Source organism: Lepidochelys kempii, chromosome 22 (assembly GCF_965140265.1).
Source record: "Lepidochelys kempii isolate rLepKem1 chromosome 22, rLepKem1.hap2, whole genome shotgun sequence".
NCBI classification, from domain to species: Eukaryota; Metazoa; Chordata; order Testudines; family Cheloniidae; genus Lepidochelys; species Lepidochelys kempii.
The window spans coordinates 13,244,327-13,265,499 of record NC_133277.1 but is presented as its reverse complement, the minus strand read 5'-3'; the positions used below and the strand labels follow the sequence as shown (position 1 = coordinate 13,265,499).

Here is a 21,173-nt window from a genome sequence, read left to right as displayed (position 1 = left end):
GTTTGCCCTTCTCTAGTCTTCTGGGACCTCACCTGTTCTCCATGAATTCGTGAAGATAATTGCTAATGCATCTGAGATTGCTTCAGCTACACCTTTAAGTACCCTAGGGTGAACTTCATCAGGTCCCGCTGACTGGAATACAGCTAACTTATCTAACTATTCTTTAACCGGTTCTTTCCCTGCATTAGCTTGCATTCCTTTCCCCTTGTTGTTAGGATTAACTGTGTTAAGTATCTGGTCACTATTAACCTTTTCAGTGAAGACTGAAGCAAAAAAGGCATTAGACACCTCAACCTCCTTCCCCACTGGGTAGAGAACCCACACTCTCCTTTGTCTTTTTCTTGCTCCGAATGTATTTAAAGAACCTCTTCTTATTGCCTTTTATGGACCTGGTGAGATGTAACTCATTTTGGGCCTTAGCCTGTCTGATTTTGTTCCTACTTGCTTGCACTGTTCTTTTGTGTTCCTCCTTAGAACAACCTTATCACATCATCCCAGCAATCTCTGGGAGCGGGGCTGGGACACACCAGCCATCCTGGAAAGGGATTACATTTCTCCTCGCCCCCAGGAGTGTGGGTTGGCATCAGACGCTGCGTGTTCCAGGGAATCTCTAGTAAAGTTACTTCCAGGATCCTAGCGCTCTGGATGCTCCGGAGCGCCTTGGAATAAGAACAAAGCTGTGAGATATCCACATGGCCCTGGCCTGGATTTTGGTGTCACTGCCTTTCTTATTGCTTGTCATGTGCGCTGCTCCTGATCAATGGCTCTGAGGTTAAGAGCCACTTCCTCTAACCTCTGGAAGCATCCGAGCTCATGAACAGCAATGGCAGCTGCAACGTTTTCCTAGGCTTCCCCTGATACCCAAAGGGGTGCTTTGGTTGGGCTCTAGACCTCCAAACGCTCTGCCCTCCTTGCAAGGAAAAAGAACCATACCATGCACTCCCCTACCTTCTGTCTGAGGATCTTTGCAACACCCTTGGGGAACAGTCATTGCTATTGCCACCAGTGAGTCAATGAACCCTGCTGTAACTTCATATGCCAGAGGTAGATTTGGCCCACTATCACTATTTTACCAATGGGAAACTGAGGCACAGAGAGGCAGAATGATTTGTAGAAGGTCAATGGTAGAACCAGAAATAGAACCCAGGAGTCCTGACGCCTAGGCCTCTGACAATTACTACTAGACAACGATCCCCTTCCAGAATGGGGAACAGAACATAGGCATGTGCAAGGTCATGCCGCACAGGGGACGCCATTTTGTAGAGCACGTATTTCTGCATGTGGCCCACGGAAGTGCTCCGTAACTACCTTCTGGCCCTCAACACTGGAAAGGTTGGATTGTCTTAAGTGAGAGGTGACTTGAAGGTATAAGTGCCATAATGGGAAGAAAAGACGGGGTCCTACAAGGCTCTTTTATCTTGCAGAGAAAAGCAGAAGAAGAACCAGTGGCCACAAGTTAAGCTAGATAAATTCAAGTTAGAAACTAGGCACACATTTTTAACAGTGAGGGTGATTAACCACAGGAACAAACCACCAAGTTTCTCCCTCTTTTGATGTCTTCTGATCCAAACGGGCAGATATCCTTCAGCCAAACACAAGTTCTGCTTTAGTCAAACACGTGTCATTGGGCTTAGTACAGGGGTAACTGCAATGGCCTGTGCTTACAGGAGATCAGACTAGATGATCTAATTGTCCCTTCTGGCCTTAAACTCTATGACTCTAGTCCTCCGGGGTAATTACTAGACAATGCTCTTCTACCAGACCAGGGAAGAGAACCCAGGAGTCCTGATTTCCACCCCCTGTGCTCTAACCACTAATCAACATTCCCCTTCCCAGAGCCAAGGCCAGAAACCAGGGGGTAATTCCCTCAAAGCTCCGCTCTACCCATTAGACAACTCTCCCCCCACAGTCAATATCATTCCCTTCCCCACTGCATGTGGACGCTAAGGGAAGAAGCCTTGGCATTCTCTGTCTTTGGGAAAGCTGCCAAGTATGCAGCATCCCGGAGACGGGAGAGACCCCAGAAGACTCTATGGAGAGACCAGAAAGTGTAGCATTGCTCAGCGCATGTTCCCTGCAGCTTTGCGAGCCTGGGGAGTGCTTCCTCCCCGGGAGTTGGACTCCACTCACTCTCCCAGCCTCGTCTGCTCTGTTGCTCAGGTAACACTTTAAAGGCAGGTCCTCGTTGCAGTTTTTAGGTCAGATATAATTGGGAAGCTGTCGTGAGGAGCTATAAAACCTCAGTTAATATGCTGGAACTATCTAGTTAAATGCCAATTATAAAACCCTATAAGCTTCTCAACTCAAATATATTAATAACATAATTAAACATTTATTGCTTATGCAAATTAAAAATTAAGTTAATCGGACAGCAAGGAAACCCCAGGAAGTGACCATTTAACAAACTAATTTCTATTTAATTATCATTCCGCCCCGTTACAAAAGCCCCCCATGCCATTATTTTGGTCTGGTTTCTAATGCTGAATTGAGTGATTCAGACTCCACTCTGCTCCAGCTGTTGGGATCAATCTGACTGACCTACCTCTCCGGGGCCACTTGCACAGCTGGTAGCATCTGGATGGGCCCCACCCACTTCCCGCTTCCCCCCTTAGTGCCCTTCGCTGGGTGTGGCACTACCAGGATTTAGACCTCACATCCCACCTGTCTCAGTCTAATTATTGTGTAACTAGGCTCTATGGGCCTGCTTCTCTGCTGAGCACCCATGACTCCAGCGGAAGCCACTGGGACCTGCGGGTTCTCAGCTCCTTTGAGCATCGGCCATGGGTTTATATGCGGAGGAGGCAAAATACGCTCAGACTTTAGGGGGGACTGATGGGAACTTTGCAGCTCAGGCCCATCTGTAGCCAGAACAAGGGCTGCATACAGAGACAGGAAGCAGGTGGGCAGTGAACTCCCCCCCCCCCCGCATGCCTTTCAGAGGAAGGTCCCTCCTGTCTGGCTGTCACCCCCATAGGGGGTTGGGGAATCTGCCCCTGCCAGTCTTTAAATGGCCAAGTCCAATCAACCCTCTGCATTTCAAGGGAACAAAAAGCCATTTGGAAAGGGGAGGGGGGACAGGGAGTCCCAAGAAGCACCAGCGGCCAGCTGAGAAGCAATTTGTGCTGCATTCCATCCCCTGAGCCCTAATGGGAACCAGACACTTCAGGGGAAGAGATTTGCGACTGGAACCAAAGGCTGATTTTTACCTCTGGAAGGGCAAGTGGGAGGGGGCTTGAGCTCTCAAGCCAGAGATGGAGTCTCTTCACACTGAGGTGGCAGACTGGCATGTATCCCATGCCAATCTCCTGCGCCCTGCATGGCAGCCCTGGGTGCTGGATGGCCCCTGGAGCTGGGGTGCTCGCCTTCCCCTCTGGAGATCCAGGTTGAAGGCACTTGGGGCCTGGGAGTGTTGGGTTCAGTCTAGACCTGACTGGGGATTTGTCCATAGAATGCAAACCTCTCACACAGGTCAGAAGAGGTTTGAGGAAGTAGGGGTGCTACTTGCCAGGGCCCAGAGGCATTGGTTGGGGCTCAGGACTGGAACAGCAGGGGGTGCTAGTGGCAGGGTTGAGGGGCATCAGTAGAGTTGCATGGCAGTCCTGGCCTCTAGGCATCCCTCACTTTTTTGAACCCAGGTAGATTGACCAACAGAAGGGAACAAAGAAAGACCCTTCGGTGAGGAGGCCAGAGAAAGGGATTCAGAGCTAACCCAAGTGACACTATCGGGAGGACAGAAAGGTGGATGGGGTACCAAGAGCATGCCAGGGGTGGAATGCCCATGATCCTCAAAGCGATTTAGGCACCTAATGCCCACTGATCTGGGCCAACACTTCTCTGCAGCTCAAATTTCCCCTCTGCAAAGTGAGTGGATGGGCGCTCTCCAAGCTGCCAGGAGCATTCCTAGGCTTAGCTGCTGAATGTTTGTATGGCAGGTTAAGCTCCTGGGGTGAAAGGTGGCATGTCAGAGCAGCGGGCTGCAATTATCATTACTACAGTGAGGTAGCTGAAGGTACATTGTAGAAGCCAGCAGCTGGAGAGTGGGACAAAGCCTGGTGGTGGTAAATGAAGTGTTCTAAGTCCCCGGGGATGGAGCAATTCCTCAGGAGAGCAAAGCCTGTGGGGCCAGACCTGGGTGGAGAGACACCCCTCCTTCCCCTTGACAGGCGATCAGTTAAACCTGACAGGTGTGAAGTTGGCAATTTTCTTTTCAAAACTGCCAGATAAACAGGCTGGCAGGAATCAGAGGAGATGGAGAGGAACAGAGAGATAAGGCGAAATGGAAACATAAAAGATGGGAATGTCAAGCACATTGCACAGAGAGGCCAGTCATGGTTCAGAGGCGGAGAGGAAAGGAGCGAGAGTATTAACATCATTGCGCGTGCAGTCCCATGCTGCCAGCCAAACGTGCAGCAACAGAGCTAGGAAGGGGCTTGACTCACAGGCAGCTCCCCAGGGGGGTCCCCCAGGCCCTTGTCAATTGCACAGGAGGAGGCAAATTTGGATGCTATGGCTTGACATTTCCTCAGGAGGTTTACCTGCCACTGAACAGTCCCTCCCGGGCTGGTGAGTACAGGTCAGAGCCATGGTTTCATGGGGTGTGTGGGAGATGCCTATTTTGCACCCATGACATTGACAGGCACTTGTTTTTCACCCCCAAATTCTGCACTGAGTGGATGTGATAAAAGCCTGATCCAAAGCCCATGAAATCAGGGAAGAGTCACCCACTGATTTCAGTGGGATTTGGATCAGGCCCTGCGATTGCAAACTCTCTGGGGCACAGAACATGCCTCACTCTGCATTTGCATGGCTTGTCAGTGGAATCCAAAGTTAGCACATTCTGCACAGCCGCATCAGCTAAATGTCTTGAGCTAAAGGTGCAACCACATTAGTTGGTAGCAGTAGTAAGTTATTACCCTTTAGTAGACAGGTCACTAGAGAGTGGTGTGACACGCTGCACATTAGTGTATTACACTTGCAAAACTTGCAAAGCATCACGGATAATTATGGTGCTGTGTATGTGATTTTTCATACCTAATAAGTATTGCTCATCTGATTTGTGCACACTGATACACGTACAAATGCTTGGTTTGTGAGTGTAATGTGTGCAAAGTTTGCCAGAGACCTTTGGATGCCTGGCTTGTGAACATTTGGGCCCATGTGCTGTCTGTAATGTGACAGCCTGGGTTCTGATAGGGTTTGTTTTTTCTTGTAGTGGGTCATAAATGCTTCACGGCAATGAGAGCCGCTGCATGCTGGGACAGTGTGCTAGCTTCCCCCCTCCCCCCAACAAATACACACACTTTCTCCTGGCTCATCATAAACGTCACTAACGAAGGGAATTCCAGCCTGTGCAGGCCTCCTCAAGGAGCCACACTACCTCACAGTCTCAGTGCAGGGGCCCCTAGGCTGGATGGCATTTGCATAAAGCAATTTCCTATAACAAATACTTTCATACAAATCAAACTCTGCTTTGCAGATAATCTGAGAACGGAAAAAAAGTTAAATTCATCAAATCCATTTTTCACTACAAATAATTCACCCATTTCTGTTCTAGACTGATATTGGTCTCCCTTGACTCTGGATTAGCACTACAAGACTGATTGACCTGGTCTGACTGCATTTTCCCTGTTCTGATTTGACTCTGGACTAATTCTGGATTGTCTCTTCTCCTGACACGGGCCTACCTCTAGGGTGACCCTATTCTGGATTGATTAGATTACCACTGGATTCACCTTAGTCTGGATTGATTCTGGATGAGCTCTGGATCAATCCTGTTCTGGACTAGCTCTGGACTTGATGCTGGGCTAGCTCTTCCTGAAAATTTTAAACCTACATAGTGGTATTTTTGCTGGAAAAAATCCCAAAGCCTTTCACAAATGCACATGCAGACAAGATGCCCAAAGAATCACTTTTCTCCCCTCTGACAGGGGACTGCTAAGAAGGAATGCAGCAGCTATTCAGCAGGACAGAACAGAATGGGAAAACAAGGGGAATCCTGCATTGAGTGGAAACTGCCCCGGGAATGTAGGGAGGCAAAACTCAATCACCCACGCAGGAATTTGTAGCTCAACATCTGACTCTTTCCAGCTTCACCACAGGATCTTTAACCATAGCAAGGGTCAAGCTGACATGGCCGTGGAGTACCTCTGCATTGATCCTGTCTAAATCTGAGCTGACTGTGGTCTTTTCAGAGCATCCCTCACCATAAGATCTAAGCATCAGTCTAGCCCTGGGTTTACGCTGATCTAGATGGACTCTCTGCCAGTGGAATCAATCTCCAGCCTTTACTTTGCCTGAGTGCACTCTCCTATAGACATGGCTAAAGTCCTGGTAACTCTTCCAACACTAGATTTGCTGAGCCTGCAGCACCCTTGGATCCTGGGGGATCTACTTGATACTGAGGGTCGTCCGAGAGGTGAGGGTTAGGGACATCGTGGAGGAGAACTCCCTCCCCAGAGCTCCGATGCATCAAAACGACAGGCAGGTTCTCTGCTTGCACTGAGCAGAATTCCATACTTGCTAGGCAGCCCATCCGGGCCAAATTCAACGCGGGGGAAAAGGCAGGCAATGCCATCAAAGCCAACAGGGCTGGACGTGCTTACACCAGCTGTGAGTCTGGCTCATTCCCTTCAACGGGGTCGTGCACTGAAGCTGGCCAGGCAAAGCTAAAGCAGAGGCAACTTTGACAGGCCAGATTCTCCCCTCCCTGACCCCATTGTGACAGGGGTGTAACTCTACTGACTTCAGTGGGGTGACGCCTGATTTACTCTGACGGGAGGCTCATACCGCAGACAGGCCCCATCCACAGGGCTGTCCTGGTCGTGCTGAGGATACCATCCATCTACACCTTCAGGGCTGTTGCTCCAGGCCTAAAATTAAAGCAGAGATAAACATGCAAGCTCCCAGCCACAGCAGCTCCCGCACTCAGGTCAGCCTCTCCCAGCTGCTCCAGCACTCGCTTTGCTCCGTGGAGCAGTTCCAGGCCGCCTGCCTTCGCCCGGCTGCTGCAGAAGACAGAGACCTCTTAAGGAAGCACTGATGAAAGGAAACAGAACTCTGCCAGTGCTGGGCTTGGCAGCGCTGGCAGGAGGACAGGCTGTGCCTGGCAATGGCTAGGGAAGCTGAGCTGAGCAGAGAGCAGGGAGTGGCAAGGACCCCTCTGCGGGTGCAGTGAGCTCTGCAAGGCCTTTGCACGCAGCACTGAGTGCTTTTGATGGGCTGATGCCAGGGAAGCTTCTTTAATGGGCAGGGACTATACATGCAGCACAAGGCATGCAGTACAGGAATGAGAGGCATGCTTAGCTTCCTCCCCGGCCATCTGCTGCTGCACTGATGGGTTCGCTACCTCGACCTGGTGGGATCACTCTCTCCAGATGGGGGAATTCACGCTGCATGGCCATCCAGCCCTGGGCTCCCCAACCACGGGGCCATCAGTGCCACCCTGACCTTGCCCTGCAGGGATCACCCTGTCCCAGATGGCAGGGAGAACTCAGCCTGCGTGGATATTTGGCTCCCAGCAGCACAGAACTCATGCAGCTTGGCCTAGAGCAGGGGTAGGCAACCTATGGCACGCATGCCAAAGGCGGCACGCGAGCTGATTTTCAGTGGCACCCACACTGCCTGGGTCCTGGCCACCGGCCCGGGGGGCTCTGCATTTTCATTTAATTTTAAATGACGCTTCTTAAACATTTTAAAACCCTTATTTACTTTACATACAACAACCGTTTAGTTATATATTATAGACTTATAGAAAGCGACCTTCTAAAAACATTAAAATGTATCACTGGCATGCGAAGCCTGAAATTAGAGTGAATAAATGAAGACTTGACACACCACTTCTGAAAGGTTGCCGACCCCTGGCCTAGAGGAACCATCCCAGGGGAGGGAGAATTGATCGTTCGTTCCCATTCCTCTCTCAGCTCCACTGAGGTAAATCTGGAGTGACTCTATTGGCTCTAGATTTACACCAAGATCAGAATCCGTCCCTTGGCTTCTGCAGCCAGATCTAGCCTCCTTCACATCAGCTTGTTCGCTGGCTCCTCGCCTGCACTCTTGCCCACCAGCCGGGCTCTGAATGTAGCCCTCGCCACCAGCTGTGCCAGCCTATAGGTTGCAAAGATGTAGCTTTAGAAATAGAGCCAAGCTGCCCCACCTGCCTGCCATCTTTCCCCAGGCCGTGCGCGCACACACACAAAACTGGGATTCCACTCACCACCGTGTTTTTATTTTGTTCCAGAGAAACAAAACACTTCGGGCACCAGGAGGGAGCTCCGGCTTCTGTCATGCTCAGTTCCCTGCATCCCAAGCGGAGAAGCAGCCCCGCGTTATGGGCTTTATCCATCATCGCTCAACTGTAAGCCATGGCCTGGGAAAAGAGGGCAGCACTTCCCTAGCGCGGTCGCTGCAGGACCATGCAAAAGAGCAGCAGGCCCGCACCCTCTATCCCCGCCTTCTTTCCTGCTCACAGCCCAGTGTGTGCTCCCTTATCTCCCACTGAACTTAGCTGGCTTTGCTGAACCAGCTGTTAGGAATCCACTTATATATGCCGATGCCCCTGTACATCAGTGTATTAGTTTCTGTTGGTGCTGTTGACTTGCATGATTGCAACTGAAGTGATGCTGCTTTGCAGACATCTGCTGTTCCCAGGTGGGGGAAGGTCAGAGGAGAAGAGCTGCCAGACAATAGATATGGGCACTCGATTTGGGTGCTGGCACTGTCCAATGGCCTGCCTGCAGCGCTTGGGCCGCTTGCTGACCTTTTCCTTCCCGTGCACTTTTGCAAGATCACCGTAGGCCAAATCAGTCCGGACAGATTTCCCTAGCTGCCCTCAACTCACTTGGAGGTGATGTGAACCAACAGGACACCGACTGGCATTCAGAAGCACACATCGCTGCTCCTGCCACTGGGAGAGGAACCTATCAGTGCATCGACAGCTGGGAGATTATAGTTATTCTTTAATGCTTTCTTGAGCTGGCCTCTGATGCTGGAGGGCCCCTTTCTCCTGTGCCAGCCCCAGTGGGCTGCCTTGGATGGTCACTGGCAGCACAGTACATGCTGGCCCTTCCCAGCCCTGATCCGGAGGGGTCATTGTCACCCGTACACGTGAGCCATCAATCAGAATTTAATTGCCACCGAAACCCTGATTAGTCTCAAACCACTAAGATTCCCCGCTCCCAGGTCTCAGTGGCATTCATATCCCAGCTGAGCCAGTGGCTCACCCACCTAGGGGCTCAGGGACTGCCTTCTGGATATTAACACCTGGCCCCCGAGAAGCAGCCAGGGAAGGAGAGGGTGGGGCAGGACTGAATTTGCTGCGCAAATACTGCTTGGGATTCTTTTGGCTCATCCCTCCCCTAAGGCCTCCCAGATTAACATCCCTTTCCAAATTTCTGCCAGGTCCTAAAGGAGAGCATCTTTCCAACCCCCACCCCCCCGCCCAAAAGATCCCCCCAGGGTTTTACTCTGAGCCCCGTGCAGGGTGGAAGGGCTCAGTCCCTGCACTGTCCCTGGGCCATAAAGCGGCAGCTACCGATGATACACATACCTTCATACTGAGTCCCAGCCCCTGGGTTCAGGGGACTCCTGGGAATGTGGGATGCCCCACGCTCAGCAAGCTATAGAGCATGCTAGAGACCAGCGACGGGCCAAGGTGAGTTCCCAGTCTGTGTGAGAGACTGATCCTGCAGGACAAAATTAATCCCTCGTTATGTTGACCATCTTGATGAAGTCAGTGGAATGGCCTTTGCTTGTTCTGGGGCCGGTCCCCATTTCTATACACCATCACCCAGGACTTCTCAGCCTTTGCCGTACTGCAACCCTCTCTTCCATATAACCTTCCCGCCCCCGCTGACCCCCCTTCCCATATGCAATGTGAGAAGGGCAGGGTGGTCACAACCCTCTGACTCATGTGTGTGACCTCCAGGTTGAGAGCCCCTGGGCTAGACTAGATCTGAGGCTAAAGAGAGGCAGCTATCTTGGAGTACGAAGGGTAAAATCCAGCACTGCCCATTGCTTTAAGGGAAACCCCAGCTCGAGGTCAAGCCATCTGGGGAAGAAACAAGACAACCCCCTAGTCAGGCCAGTGCTTTGCAAACTGCATTCCTAGTTCTGATGTAACCTCCCCATAGGCCCTGTTACACTGAGACCAGACGGGTGCCAGCTGCCAGCGTGCTTCATTGAAGATGGGTAACGAACCGTGTGAGCTGAGCTGTGTGATGCAGACTAACTCTTTCACCCACCCACCCACCCAACCCAACCCAGCTTGTCAGTAGAACAATTCTGTACTACAACGCTAATCGGCTGAGTTGAGATCTGGATCCGGCTGAGTTCAGATTTGGATCAGGATCCCACTCCCAGTCTCTCTGGGGTGCTGGGACCCCGGGTTTTGGTTCAAGTTCATCTCTTGTTAAGCAGCGCTATGCAGTCAGAAAAGAAAGCAAACGCCGCCTTCCACTCATGGAGAAACCTGTGCTGGGACTCTGCTCCTGAGAACCAGTAGTCAGAACAGTGTGTTCCTTGTCCCGCTGTGGTCAGGGCTTTTGAGCAAAGCTGTCCAGTGCAACATAGGGAGATCACTATGAGCCAGGCACTACATGCGATAGAATCAATTGGTTTCCCCCACATGCTTACTGAGCTCTCTAATAGGGTTCCGCTCCATGGGTATCAACGGTAAAACTCCCATTGACTTCAGGGGACGTAAGAACAAATCTGCTCTATTTGATCTATTATCTATTGTATCTCACTCTCTAGCTAAATCTCTCTCTCCAAAGACAGGAGGCTCTGCGTGAGCAGAGGAACAAGGACTCCCTGGCAAGCTGTTTGTAGGCAGACAGACAGACAATGGATGGCAAAGATTGGGTTTTTCCCTATGTAGAGATCAATCAATAGGCCTGTAGAGATGTAGCCTCCAGGGTCTTCTCTAGCAAGGCACCCTTTCCTGCCTGTAGTGCATTGATCTCTCCAAGCTTGTCCTGTGACAGTCATGGGTTCTGGGCTGGCTTCTTCCCCTTTGGATTGCAAGCAGTCCCGTTTGAAAGCACCGCATATCACAGAAAAGATCATGGCAAGTGGAAAGGCGCAGCTTCCCCTGATTCTGTTGCACCCGGCCACGCGTTGCAGCGAGACACCTTCGCAGTCGAAAAGGAAATGCGCTGCTTCTTTTAAAATTCTTTATTTATAAAAAAGTACATTTCTTTCCACAGCTGACCCACTACTTTATTTTATACAAGTAAAAGGGAGGGTGAAGCAACACCCCCCCCAATCAGAACCATGAAAACGCCCCCCCACCAAAAATTATTACAAAGGATGGAAAACAAAACAAAAAATCATAAAAGCAAATTCAGTCCATTACATTATTATTTTTTTTTTTTACAAAAGCACTGACAACACAGATTACAAAAAAATGCAAGGGGGTTTTATTTTTTTTTAGGGTTGTTTTTTAATTCCACAATGATAATTACAGCAAGGAAAAAAAAAAGTCACTGGAGGCTGGAAAGAAAAGAAAGAGCGAGCCAGATCAGCTGCAGCAGCTCTCCATGGACGCCCATTTACACCAGCTGAGAATCTGGCCCCCTCTATTCATTACACTTACATTCACCCTCACGTAGGTCACATATGGAATGCCGCGCTGTGCGAATGTATATGGAACAAGCCCCTTCTGCAGGGCCTGGTCTTGCCACCTTTGCTCATGGATGGACTTCAGCCCCATGCAGAGGACCAGCCCAAAGCATTGCAGCCCAGATCCTCAGCCCAATGGCAGTTCGGTGCCTAAATACCATTGGGGATCTGGGCCGTCCCCTCTTACTTCCTACTTAAACCCTGTTTTAAGGGATAACATGGCACCGGGACTGGTGCTGGTTCTTTGGCACGGTGGTGAATCTCAGACTGGCCATTGCCTTCAACGGGGCTCGTTCAGGTGAGTAATGGCTGCAAGGTTGGCCCTTTGTAGAGTGGTGGGCGAGTTCCAGGAATGACGGTCAGAGGCAGGATTTCGATCGGAGCAAGTTGACAGCCTCATCCTCTCCTGCCCCACCCACCCCCATGCCCCTCCCCCACACATTCCTTGCCTCTCCTGGTGGAAGGGGGTGCTGTGCAGGGAAACGCATTCGTACGCAAAGCGAGTCACTCTAAGTCACTATGGATCATGTCAAAACAGAAAAAGAAAATCACAAACTGGGGGAGGGGTAAAGTGCTATCGTAAAAGCCACGTAGGATACGGAGAAGTGCGGGCAGCGTTCCCCACAGCGCCTCCTGCTGGGAGAGGCTGGGACTGGGATAGCCACGAGAGCCGCACAGTCAATGTTGCTGGAGCATTCCCCACCGCCCCTCCTGCTGGTCTACTCTTCCAAACACCCACCATTTCGCCAGCATTTCCAACAGCTCTCGGTTTGGGCTGGGATTGTAGAAACTCTCCATTTCTCTACCGGCCAGTGTTTCCACAGCATTTCCTGCTGCTTGGCCTGGAGAAGCTCTAAGCATCTCTCCAGTCAGCACTTCCACAACACGCCCTGCACTGCCTCCTCTTGGGGAAAAAAACCTGGGACTGGAGTAGGTCCCAGCCCCCACTTCTTCACAACAAACTCCTAGTAGAGCTTTGTTTGGGTAGCCCGGCTGGCATGCTACAAACGTGTCCACCTACACAACTCAATGGAGACCGCACCCCCTTTCTCTCAGCCCTACTCCTCCAGCAGATTGAACTGTGAGACTCATTGCATGTGTGTGAGAGAATGAAGGAGCCAGTGGCTCCCATCTCTATTTGCTATACTGACTCTCTCTCTCCTCCTCAGCGATCTGTGCTTAACAGTCGTTGAGTTTCTTTCGACAATGAGCCAGGAAAGGCTCCTCTGTCCCTGCCGTCTCTGCAATCAATTCAGCTCTAACGTTTGGATTTTTGTTTGTGTTTGTTTGTTTCCTAAAGAAAACTTCAGATGGAGTTTTGTTTTTTTGTTTTTTCTGACTTGAATAAAAATGATTTACAAAAACACAGGAACAAACCACTAAACAATCTTGTAATTAAATCAGGGAAAATAACATCACTGGGGTGAATTGTGATGGATAATCCCAGACATAGACCCCAGCAGGAAAACAGCTGGGGCGTTTTCATACAAATAATACAGACTCAACTTAGTTTGCAGGAGGAGACATGTCTGCCTGTGCACAGCTCCCTGTGGGAGGGAAAGGGAAGCTGGCATATAGCTCAAACCAAATTCACCTTAATTTCCCCAATGGGCCATCTCTGGACCCGGGAGTAGGACCCTGTAGCCATATAATGAGGCCTTTCTTTATCAGGCGGGTCACCCTTCCATCCTGCTGTCCTCACCTTCTCATTGTGATACTGGGTCCTAGAGGCTTTGTTTCTCCCCACTTGTCTCTTTCCCTATGGCAACTGCATGGAGAATAATTCCTGGGCTACCATGTCAGGGTTGGGCTGCTTGTCTGCAACCTCCGTGCCCATATCCTTGCCTGGCTCTAACAATCCCTTCTCCCTGTGGACCTTCCAGGGACTACTGCTTACACAGGGCTGGCTAGGGCTGCACAGATATCTTCAGCAAGCTCTAGGATTTCCCTGTGGGCACAGATATGCGCAATATGACTTGCAAGGATCTGGGTTCTATGCACATACCCAAAAGGTCCCTTCCAGTATGCTTCTTCCCCTGTGCTCCCTAGGCGGGCTTCTTCTCTGTGCTCTGCTCTTAGGGGCAGGGTGGCTCTGACTCATGGAGCTACCTGTGCCAGCAGCCAATGCCATGGAGAAGTGGCTCCAGCGGATGGGGAAACCATACAAAATCAGTGCCACATGCAAACTCCTGAGCAAGGCCTCCTGTTCCCCCTTTTGGTTAATTGGCTCCCCCTCCCTCTGCGCTAGTGCATAACAGTCTGCCCTGGGGGTAAGCCAAAGAGGCTGTGGATGGAAGGGGAAGGAGGAGCACACATGAAGGCAAGCTGTAGGGAAGGGGCAGAGCGGAGCTACCTGTCTCCTGCCTCCATGGAAACCTGTGCTCTTTTGCCTGGTTAACAGAGAGGAAGGCTAGAAAGGGGACTGTATCGGAGAATTAAACCCTAGCTCTGCAAACGGCCCCCTAGGAACTCATTCTCCACGGCCACAAGGGCAGCTAGCCCTGGATCTCCCACTGGAAATTAGACCCCCTCCCTTAGTAATACTCCGCGGTGGAGGCCACCCCAATGTATCTTCCTGGCCTTCCCCAGGGGTAGAAAGCCTGGGTTCACAGCATGAAAGTGCCACGTCTCAGGAAGGTGAGAGGCCTTGGCCGGGATCAGCAAAGCTGTCTAGGGGATTTGGACACTCAGCTCCCATTGAAAGGAATGGGAGTTGGGCAACTGAATCTCACTGGCACTTTGAAAAGTTCTCACAGACTGATAGACTTTAAGGACCATCGTGATCATCTAACCAGACCTCCTGCATATCACAGGCCACAGAACCTCGCCCACCCACTGCTGTAATAGACCCCTAATCTCTGGCTGAGTCACTGAAGTCTTCAAATCATGATTTAAAGACTTCAAGTTACAGAGACTCCACCCTAGTTGACTCTAGTTCAAACCTGTAAGTGACCCATGGGCCCCCCCCACTGCAGAGGAAGGCGAAACCTGCTCCCCCTCCCCCAGGGTCTCTGCCAATCTTCCCAGGCTCAGCCTCTGTGTGCCACCAGGGGCAAATCTCCAAGAGCAAAGCATGGAAGCAAGGGGCGGCGTGTCTGTCCAAACCAAAGGCCAGACCTGGGACCACCAGCATGGGCCTGAGCCATGTGATTTGTGCACTTGCAGCTCTCCGGCCTAAACTAGTGCAAGGCCATTGACTTCAGCGCCTGGCTCACGGGGGCAAGTGCCAGACTGAGGGTCAGAATGACAGAGGGCTGACTGTCCCACCAGCCCTCGTTCCTTGGAGTGAGGCGTACCCGCGCCATGACCACCATCATCCCTCAGGGAATGGGGACCGCTCACTGCCACTGCCCAGCAGCTGGGCCTGGTGCCAATGGGGGCACGCGCTGTCAAACAGGAGTCACAAGCCAACACCGCTTTTACAGCAGCGCGACAGTGATCAGAATCTGGGCCCTTATCGGAGACAGCGAGGCACAAAGTGGTTAAGTGACTTCCCGGTGGCAGAGCTATGCAGGGATTCCCCATCCCTTGACTCAGGGCCCTGAACACCAGGCAGGCTTCCTCTCTAATTGCACCTGCTGGTTAGCGCAGGTCACAGAATTGAAGGCCAGAAGGGACCATCGTGATCATCTAGTCTGGCCTCCTGCACATGGCAGGTCACAGAACCTCACCCAGCCACTCCTGTAACAGACCCCTAAGCTCTGGTGTGTCTCGTGGGCAGGCTAACCTCGCTGGGCTGTGAGGCTCAAGTCGCTGGGGTGGGGAAGGAGTACCAGTTCTAAACCATTAGCTCCCATGCAGCCCTGGGACACAGAACGAACAGCGTCCTCAGTTTAGCCCGCTACACATCTCCCCTTCACAACCTTCCTGCCGCGACAGCCCCTTTGACCTAAATAGGTGGGACACTGTCCGCCCCGCCCCCCACAAGCAGAAGAGCTGGACTCCCAGGGACGGGACTCCCAGGGTCAAGCAGCAGCAGAAGGGCTGGACTCCCAGGGTCTCGTTATTGTATCCCAGCAGCTCTCAGACAAATTGTCAATCCATAATTTTTCATGAGGCATCTTATTCCTCGCTACAGATTAATGGCGAATCGTTTAGGCTCACTAATTAAGGCCCCATGAGGGACGCTTGTCCAATTAACTGACCCCATAAATGGTCACCCTTCCAGTAACGAGAGCCAGAAGCATCCTTCTTCTGAGAAGAAGGGGGACGGAGCTAGGTGCCCTTGGTTTTTCCATGGCCATAGGGCCCAGGCCTGCCCCTGGTGATGCGCTGTGGGGACAGAGGAAGCCAGTGGGGTGCCTGGGACCACCTCACGCTGTGGAATGAGCAGATTTGAGGTGTAGCTTCCAAGCCAGATGTGCTGATGGCAAGGGGAGGTGGGCCCTGCTTGGTTCAGAGGGGAGGAGTGCAGCTAGCCAAGCAGGCAGGGCCCCGTTTGGGGGTGGCATTGGGTATATTTTTCCCCCTCGTCTTTTCTACTGGCCCTGGTGTAGTCAGAGAGACAGCAGGTCTAACACGACCCAATGGCTGGAAGTTGAAGCTAGACAAATTCAGACTGGGTATAAGGCATAGACATTGAATAGTGAGAGTAATTAGCCGTGGGAACAATTTACCCAGGTTCACGGTGGAGTCTCCATCACTGGCCATGTTTTTTGAAAAGATCTGCTCTGGGAATTCTTTAGGGGCAGGTCTCTGGCCTGTGTTACACAGGAGGTCAGACTCGATCCCAGTGGTCCCTGCTGGTCTTGGGATTTAGGAATCACACCCTGCGGGGGGCGTGTGGGTGAATGAGCCATTAACCCCTGGGGAGGTGATGTTACCAATGACGATGGTGTCTCCCCTCAGCCCTCGCTCCCCCATGGCCATCCGCCTGTCTATGATCTATCACATTTACTTCCCGATCCGCGCCCTGAGCCAGCCTACTGTGTCTGCCCAAGGCTGTAAGCTTGCTCCTCATTACACTGGAACGCTATGTGTCTGTCTCCCTAGCTCTAAAGAGCCCTTGATTTGCCTACAGGTGCGAGAGTCTCACACAAACACACACTCTGGATCATTAACGAGAGGGCAGGATTCCCATCTAAGTGTGCAAATGGGAGCTCCCTGCTTCACACCACACCTTACCTCACCTCACCTCCTGCCTGCGAGTGTGCAAACAAGACACCCTCTTACATCTGGTCAGTTCACATTTACACACAAGTCTAAAAAAGGGTGCATGCGCTGGTGTGGTGACTTAATTTGCTTTCACATATGAGCGTGCAAATGGAAATTTGGGCACATCTCCTCACTTCACATTTGCACGCTACGCGCAAAGGGAACATGCCATCCCATCACCTAGTCATTTGGAAACAGGGGACGTATCATGTTCAAATACAGGCAAACAAACCATCACAAAGAGGAATCAAATCCTGCTTCCCTGGCTCTGGCTCCATGCACCCTACTGAACCTCCTGCTGAGAATCTGTATCCATGTTCCCCCTGGCGATAAACATCCATCTCCTCAGCTGGACAAGGAGATCTAGATAGCCAGGAAAACTGATCAGGAAGGGAAGGAGGGATGGAAACAGGATGACTGGGGATTCACTCCATCAGAGATTCTGCAAACAGGTATATTGCTGATAAGCAACACATGAGAATGAGCTGGGATTACCCTGAGGCAACTCTGCGGGATTCAGCAGTAAGAGAATTTGCCAGACCCTGGACTGGGGGCTTCTGCTGCTTTGGGTTGTTAATCCAGGACACAAGGGCTGCTCAACTGGGCCTGAGGATTTTGCATGAAGTTCTGGCTCACCCATGTGGGCGGGTACATTCAGAGGTGGGCCCGAGCTGCCAAATTCACACCTGCAGCTGGAGTTTGGATGTCCCAGAGTTTGGGGTTAGCATGGGCCTAGGATTTTGGTTTGGCCCTTTTTGGAGTCAGATCTGACTCCAGAAGCCCCTATGTTTGGGATTGGTCCCTAGCCAAGTTCCCATCTCTACTGTACGATGCACCGTACAGTACGGAACCAACAGACCACCCGAGGTGACAGCAAGGTTGTAGGAGGGTAAGTGACTGACTGAGATCCACCAGGAGTATAAAGTTACTTCCTCTGCTCTGTCTTTATCCCAGGCCCCCTATGTGTCCGCCATGTGCTGGGAGTCTCATATCACGGCGGTGCGCCTTCATTCAATATGTGCTGCTATCCCTAGGCAGGACCGGGTGAGGCCTTGACTCCCTTCGGGTTTGCAGGTTTACAACAGCGCCTTTAATCGGTACCTAATCAAAGGGATGCTGGGGATTTCATTTCCTTCAATGGGGCATTTGCTCAGTAGTACGAAAAAAGAAATCCGAGATCCCCAAATCCCTATGTTGAAGTGAAGGTAGAATTCAGTCTCCCTGGGTATGGATTCACCTGTCAGCGATGGATGGACACCCGAAAGTTTAGTGGCTTCTCTGAACCCCTGGATCTGTGGAGACTGTCTCTCCCGAGATCTCTAGGACATCCTGCTTTCGATGGGGACAGAAGCACCCCAAGAACCGCCACTCTTGTGGCGTTTCCCCCAAGAAGCCCAGAAACCACCAGGGAAAGCCAGAACAATTACAATAGAGTTATCTGATTTCCCATCTCCCATAGCAGTAATGAAATAAATCAGTTGAGGGAATGGTCTGGGTCAAGGCCGGCTGTACCTGGCTCAAGCCAGGAACCGTGGAGCTGGTTTCGGAGCAGAGTCTGGCTGAAGCTGGCTGTGGGATTTTGGTCTGGATTATTATAAAGGGTCCGAGTCTGCTGCCCAGTTGTACGGCAGGGCCACCGTCAACGTCTATGGCATGAAACCCGTATATGGCACTGGGGGAGAATTAAACCCATTATAATACGCCTCTGAAACCGGTGATTTCTTTTTCAACAGAAGATTCGTTTAGCCATTTGATAAAGGAACAAAAAAACCAAACACCTAGTGAATCCTGCCTTGGTGGAAAGTCCATGTCAGACCAACAGCCCTGGAGACTGAAATCTTAGCCACAGAACAGCAGGGGTAGCAGCAATCCAAGCTTCCCTCCAACTTCCCCATCACATTTCAACGTGGGGGAGAGGAGATCAGCACACACGGCTCAATCAGCCTCCCAAGGGGCTATTTGGTGCAGGCTATCAGTGGCCATAAGGGCAGGGATCATTATGACGGAGATGTGGCTGGCAATGCTCTCACAAAGGGGAAGGATGTAAACTGATGACTGCTAAGAGCTAGCAGTCTAAATACAAAGAGCCTGGCCTGATGCCCACTGAAGTCAACACAAAGGCCCCCCATTGATTCTGAATGGCGCTGGAGTTCCCCTAAAGAAACCATCCACTTGGCTGGGTGGCACCATCCCCATAGGCAGCATGTTTGCGGGAAGGGCACAGGGGTGTTTCATGGAACCCTTCCCATCACTGTGGCATGGAGGAATGTGCAGAGGACAGGCGCGTATCGGAAACAGGGTGAAATTAACTCCTCCTTGGCTAAAACTAAAAATCCTTCACGTCTTTAAACAACAGGACACCCCAGCAGTGACCAGCAGCATCACCACGGCCAGGGTTGCCCCCCCACCCCTTTCTCTTTTCCTTTTCTTTTTGCTGGTTTGTTTTTAAATACTGTAAAGGGATAATAAATGGGAGGCAGAAAACGGCAGCTCCATTTCCCTGTGCCAGTAACAGCCCCGTGCGCCTTGGATTTTGCTTAGTTTCCTTTGATTCTAATTTGTTTATGACATGCTTAACACAGACTTGCTTGTCACAGGCGCATTGTGGGTAATGGAAACACCACAAAAAAAAACCAAACAAAAAAATTAATCTGATATGGCATCTAGGTCTTCATTGCTTTGTGCTTTTCCCCTCCTTGGTCCTCCTGTTTTTTTGCCCTCCCATGGACTCCCCCTACCCCCAAATAAGACAACATACAAACATATTCCAGTGTTTCGGGGGGCATGGAGCGGGAGGGATCTTTGAGGAAGGGCGATTAGAGACACTAAGACACAAACAGGGCATATTATACAAGGATGGGCAGTAGTAGTTAAAGCAAATAGTAACACCTAAGCCACTGATCAGTACAAACACCACAGAAGGGGACAAAGTCATTGGGAGAAATTAAAAAAACAAACCAACCAACCAAAACAACCTCCCCCCAAAAAACGATCCAAAAGCAAAGCTACCAGCCCCTCCCACACCTCCCCCGTTGCCTCCGAGTGAGTGGCAGGCGTCTCAAGTCTCTGTCGAGCTCCCTTGGGCCGGGCAGCAGTGGACGTGCATGGATGTGAGTGCGCGCGTGCGATGCATGTGCGAACAGCCCTCGGCCGGGGTCTGGAGGGCGGGGGGGCGGGAGCGCGTGAGTGGGGGTCTGGGGAGGGGGTGAGCTACACGTACCACTCTTTTTTGGAAATAAAAGATCCGTCGTTCTGGGAGACCATGTTCTCAGCCAGGTCCAGCTGCTCGGGGTCGTACTGGAAGCCGAGTGTCCTTTCGCCGTAGGGCTCCGTGTGGGCCCCGGTCTCGTCCACCGTGAAGTACGGCCGCTTGGCGTCGTCCTCATACTTGTTGGCGAGGCCCAACTTGCGCTCGCCTCCGGCGTCGTCCTCTTCGTCCTCATAGCTGCTGCCCCCGAGCGGGCCCGGCTTCTTCTCGTCGTCCGAGTCGTCGGGGTACTGCAGGTTCTGGGCCATGGGCGGGTGGTGCTGCGGGACGCCGGCCTTGCTGTACCCGTTGCCGTACACGTGCTTCTTGGTGCTGTAGTCGCCCTTGAAGGTGTGATGCCGGCGCCGGAGCCCCACAAAGAGCACCACGGCCACCACCAGGACCAGCGAGACTCCGCCCACCACGCCCCCAATCACGGCCGTGGGGATGTTCGGCTGCGTCACTGATTTGCGGTCATCGTTGGGAGGCGGGGTAGAGGGGAATTCTGGGTAGGAAAAGACAGATGGAAGGGGGAACAGTGTCAATCCATGTGCAATCGCACCCTCGCTCCGGGCTTGCATTTCAATCGGTTATTGTTTGGAAGATGAGGGTAAGGAACAAGGAAGGGAAAAATCGGGGAAGGGGAGGAGCTTACGTACGGCGGCCACAACACAGGGTTAGCGCTCGGGTTCTAGGTGTTAGTGACAGGCGGACCGCGCACCATTGCAAGCTTTCCAGGACAAGCCACCACCACCAGCAGCATGCAGGAGCCCCGCACGCGACAGACCTCAGCCCACTTCACCGGCGGCATCTAAACCCAGCTTTCCAAAAGCAGGGCCCGGATTCAGGCTGCCTCTGTGCTTCGACTGCCCACCTGGAGACGCCTTGAGCATGATTTTTGGGATGGGCTGAGCACCCACGGCTCCTGGTGACTGAAACTCCAGGTGCTCAGTGCTCCTCAAGAATCAGGCCTGAGGTGTGTCCGGTCGGGCAACTGAAACCAGACGCAGACAAACCAGGGAGCCTGCTTTGCAAAAGTTTGGCCATAGAAATTCGCACTGCACTGGAACAGACCAGTGGGCCATCTACTGGTTTTGGATCAGACCAATGAGCCATCCAACCTGATATCCCTCCTCCCTGCTGTATCAAATGCAGC

At 51.8% G+C, this 21,173-nt stretch overlaps 1 protein-coding gene across 5 annotated transcripts in view; it reads right to left on the bottom strand.

Annotated features, from left to right (window-relative positions):
- The window catches only part of NECTIN1 (nectin cell adhesion molecule 1), a 153,732-nt gene that overhangs the window by 45,890 nt on the left and 86,669 nt on the right, over nt 1-21,173 (bottom strand). Inside the window, exon 6 of one of the 5 annotated variants that reach the window (XM_073320775.1) lies at nt 11,155-20,522. The exons of the other annotated variants lie outside the window; for them this stretch is intronic. Within the exon in view, the coding sequence (XP_073176876.1) occupies nt 19,981-20,522 (542 nt within the window). The 3' untranslated portion in view covers nt 11,155-19,980. Of the gene's footprint in view, nt 1-11,154; nt 20,523-21,173 lie in introns of those variants that run through there. 5 annotated transcript variants of the gene reach the window in all.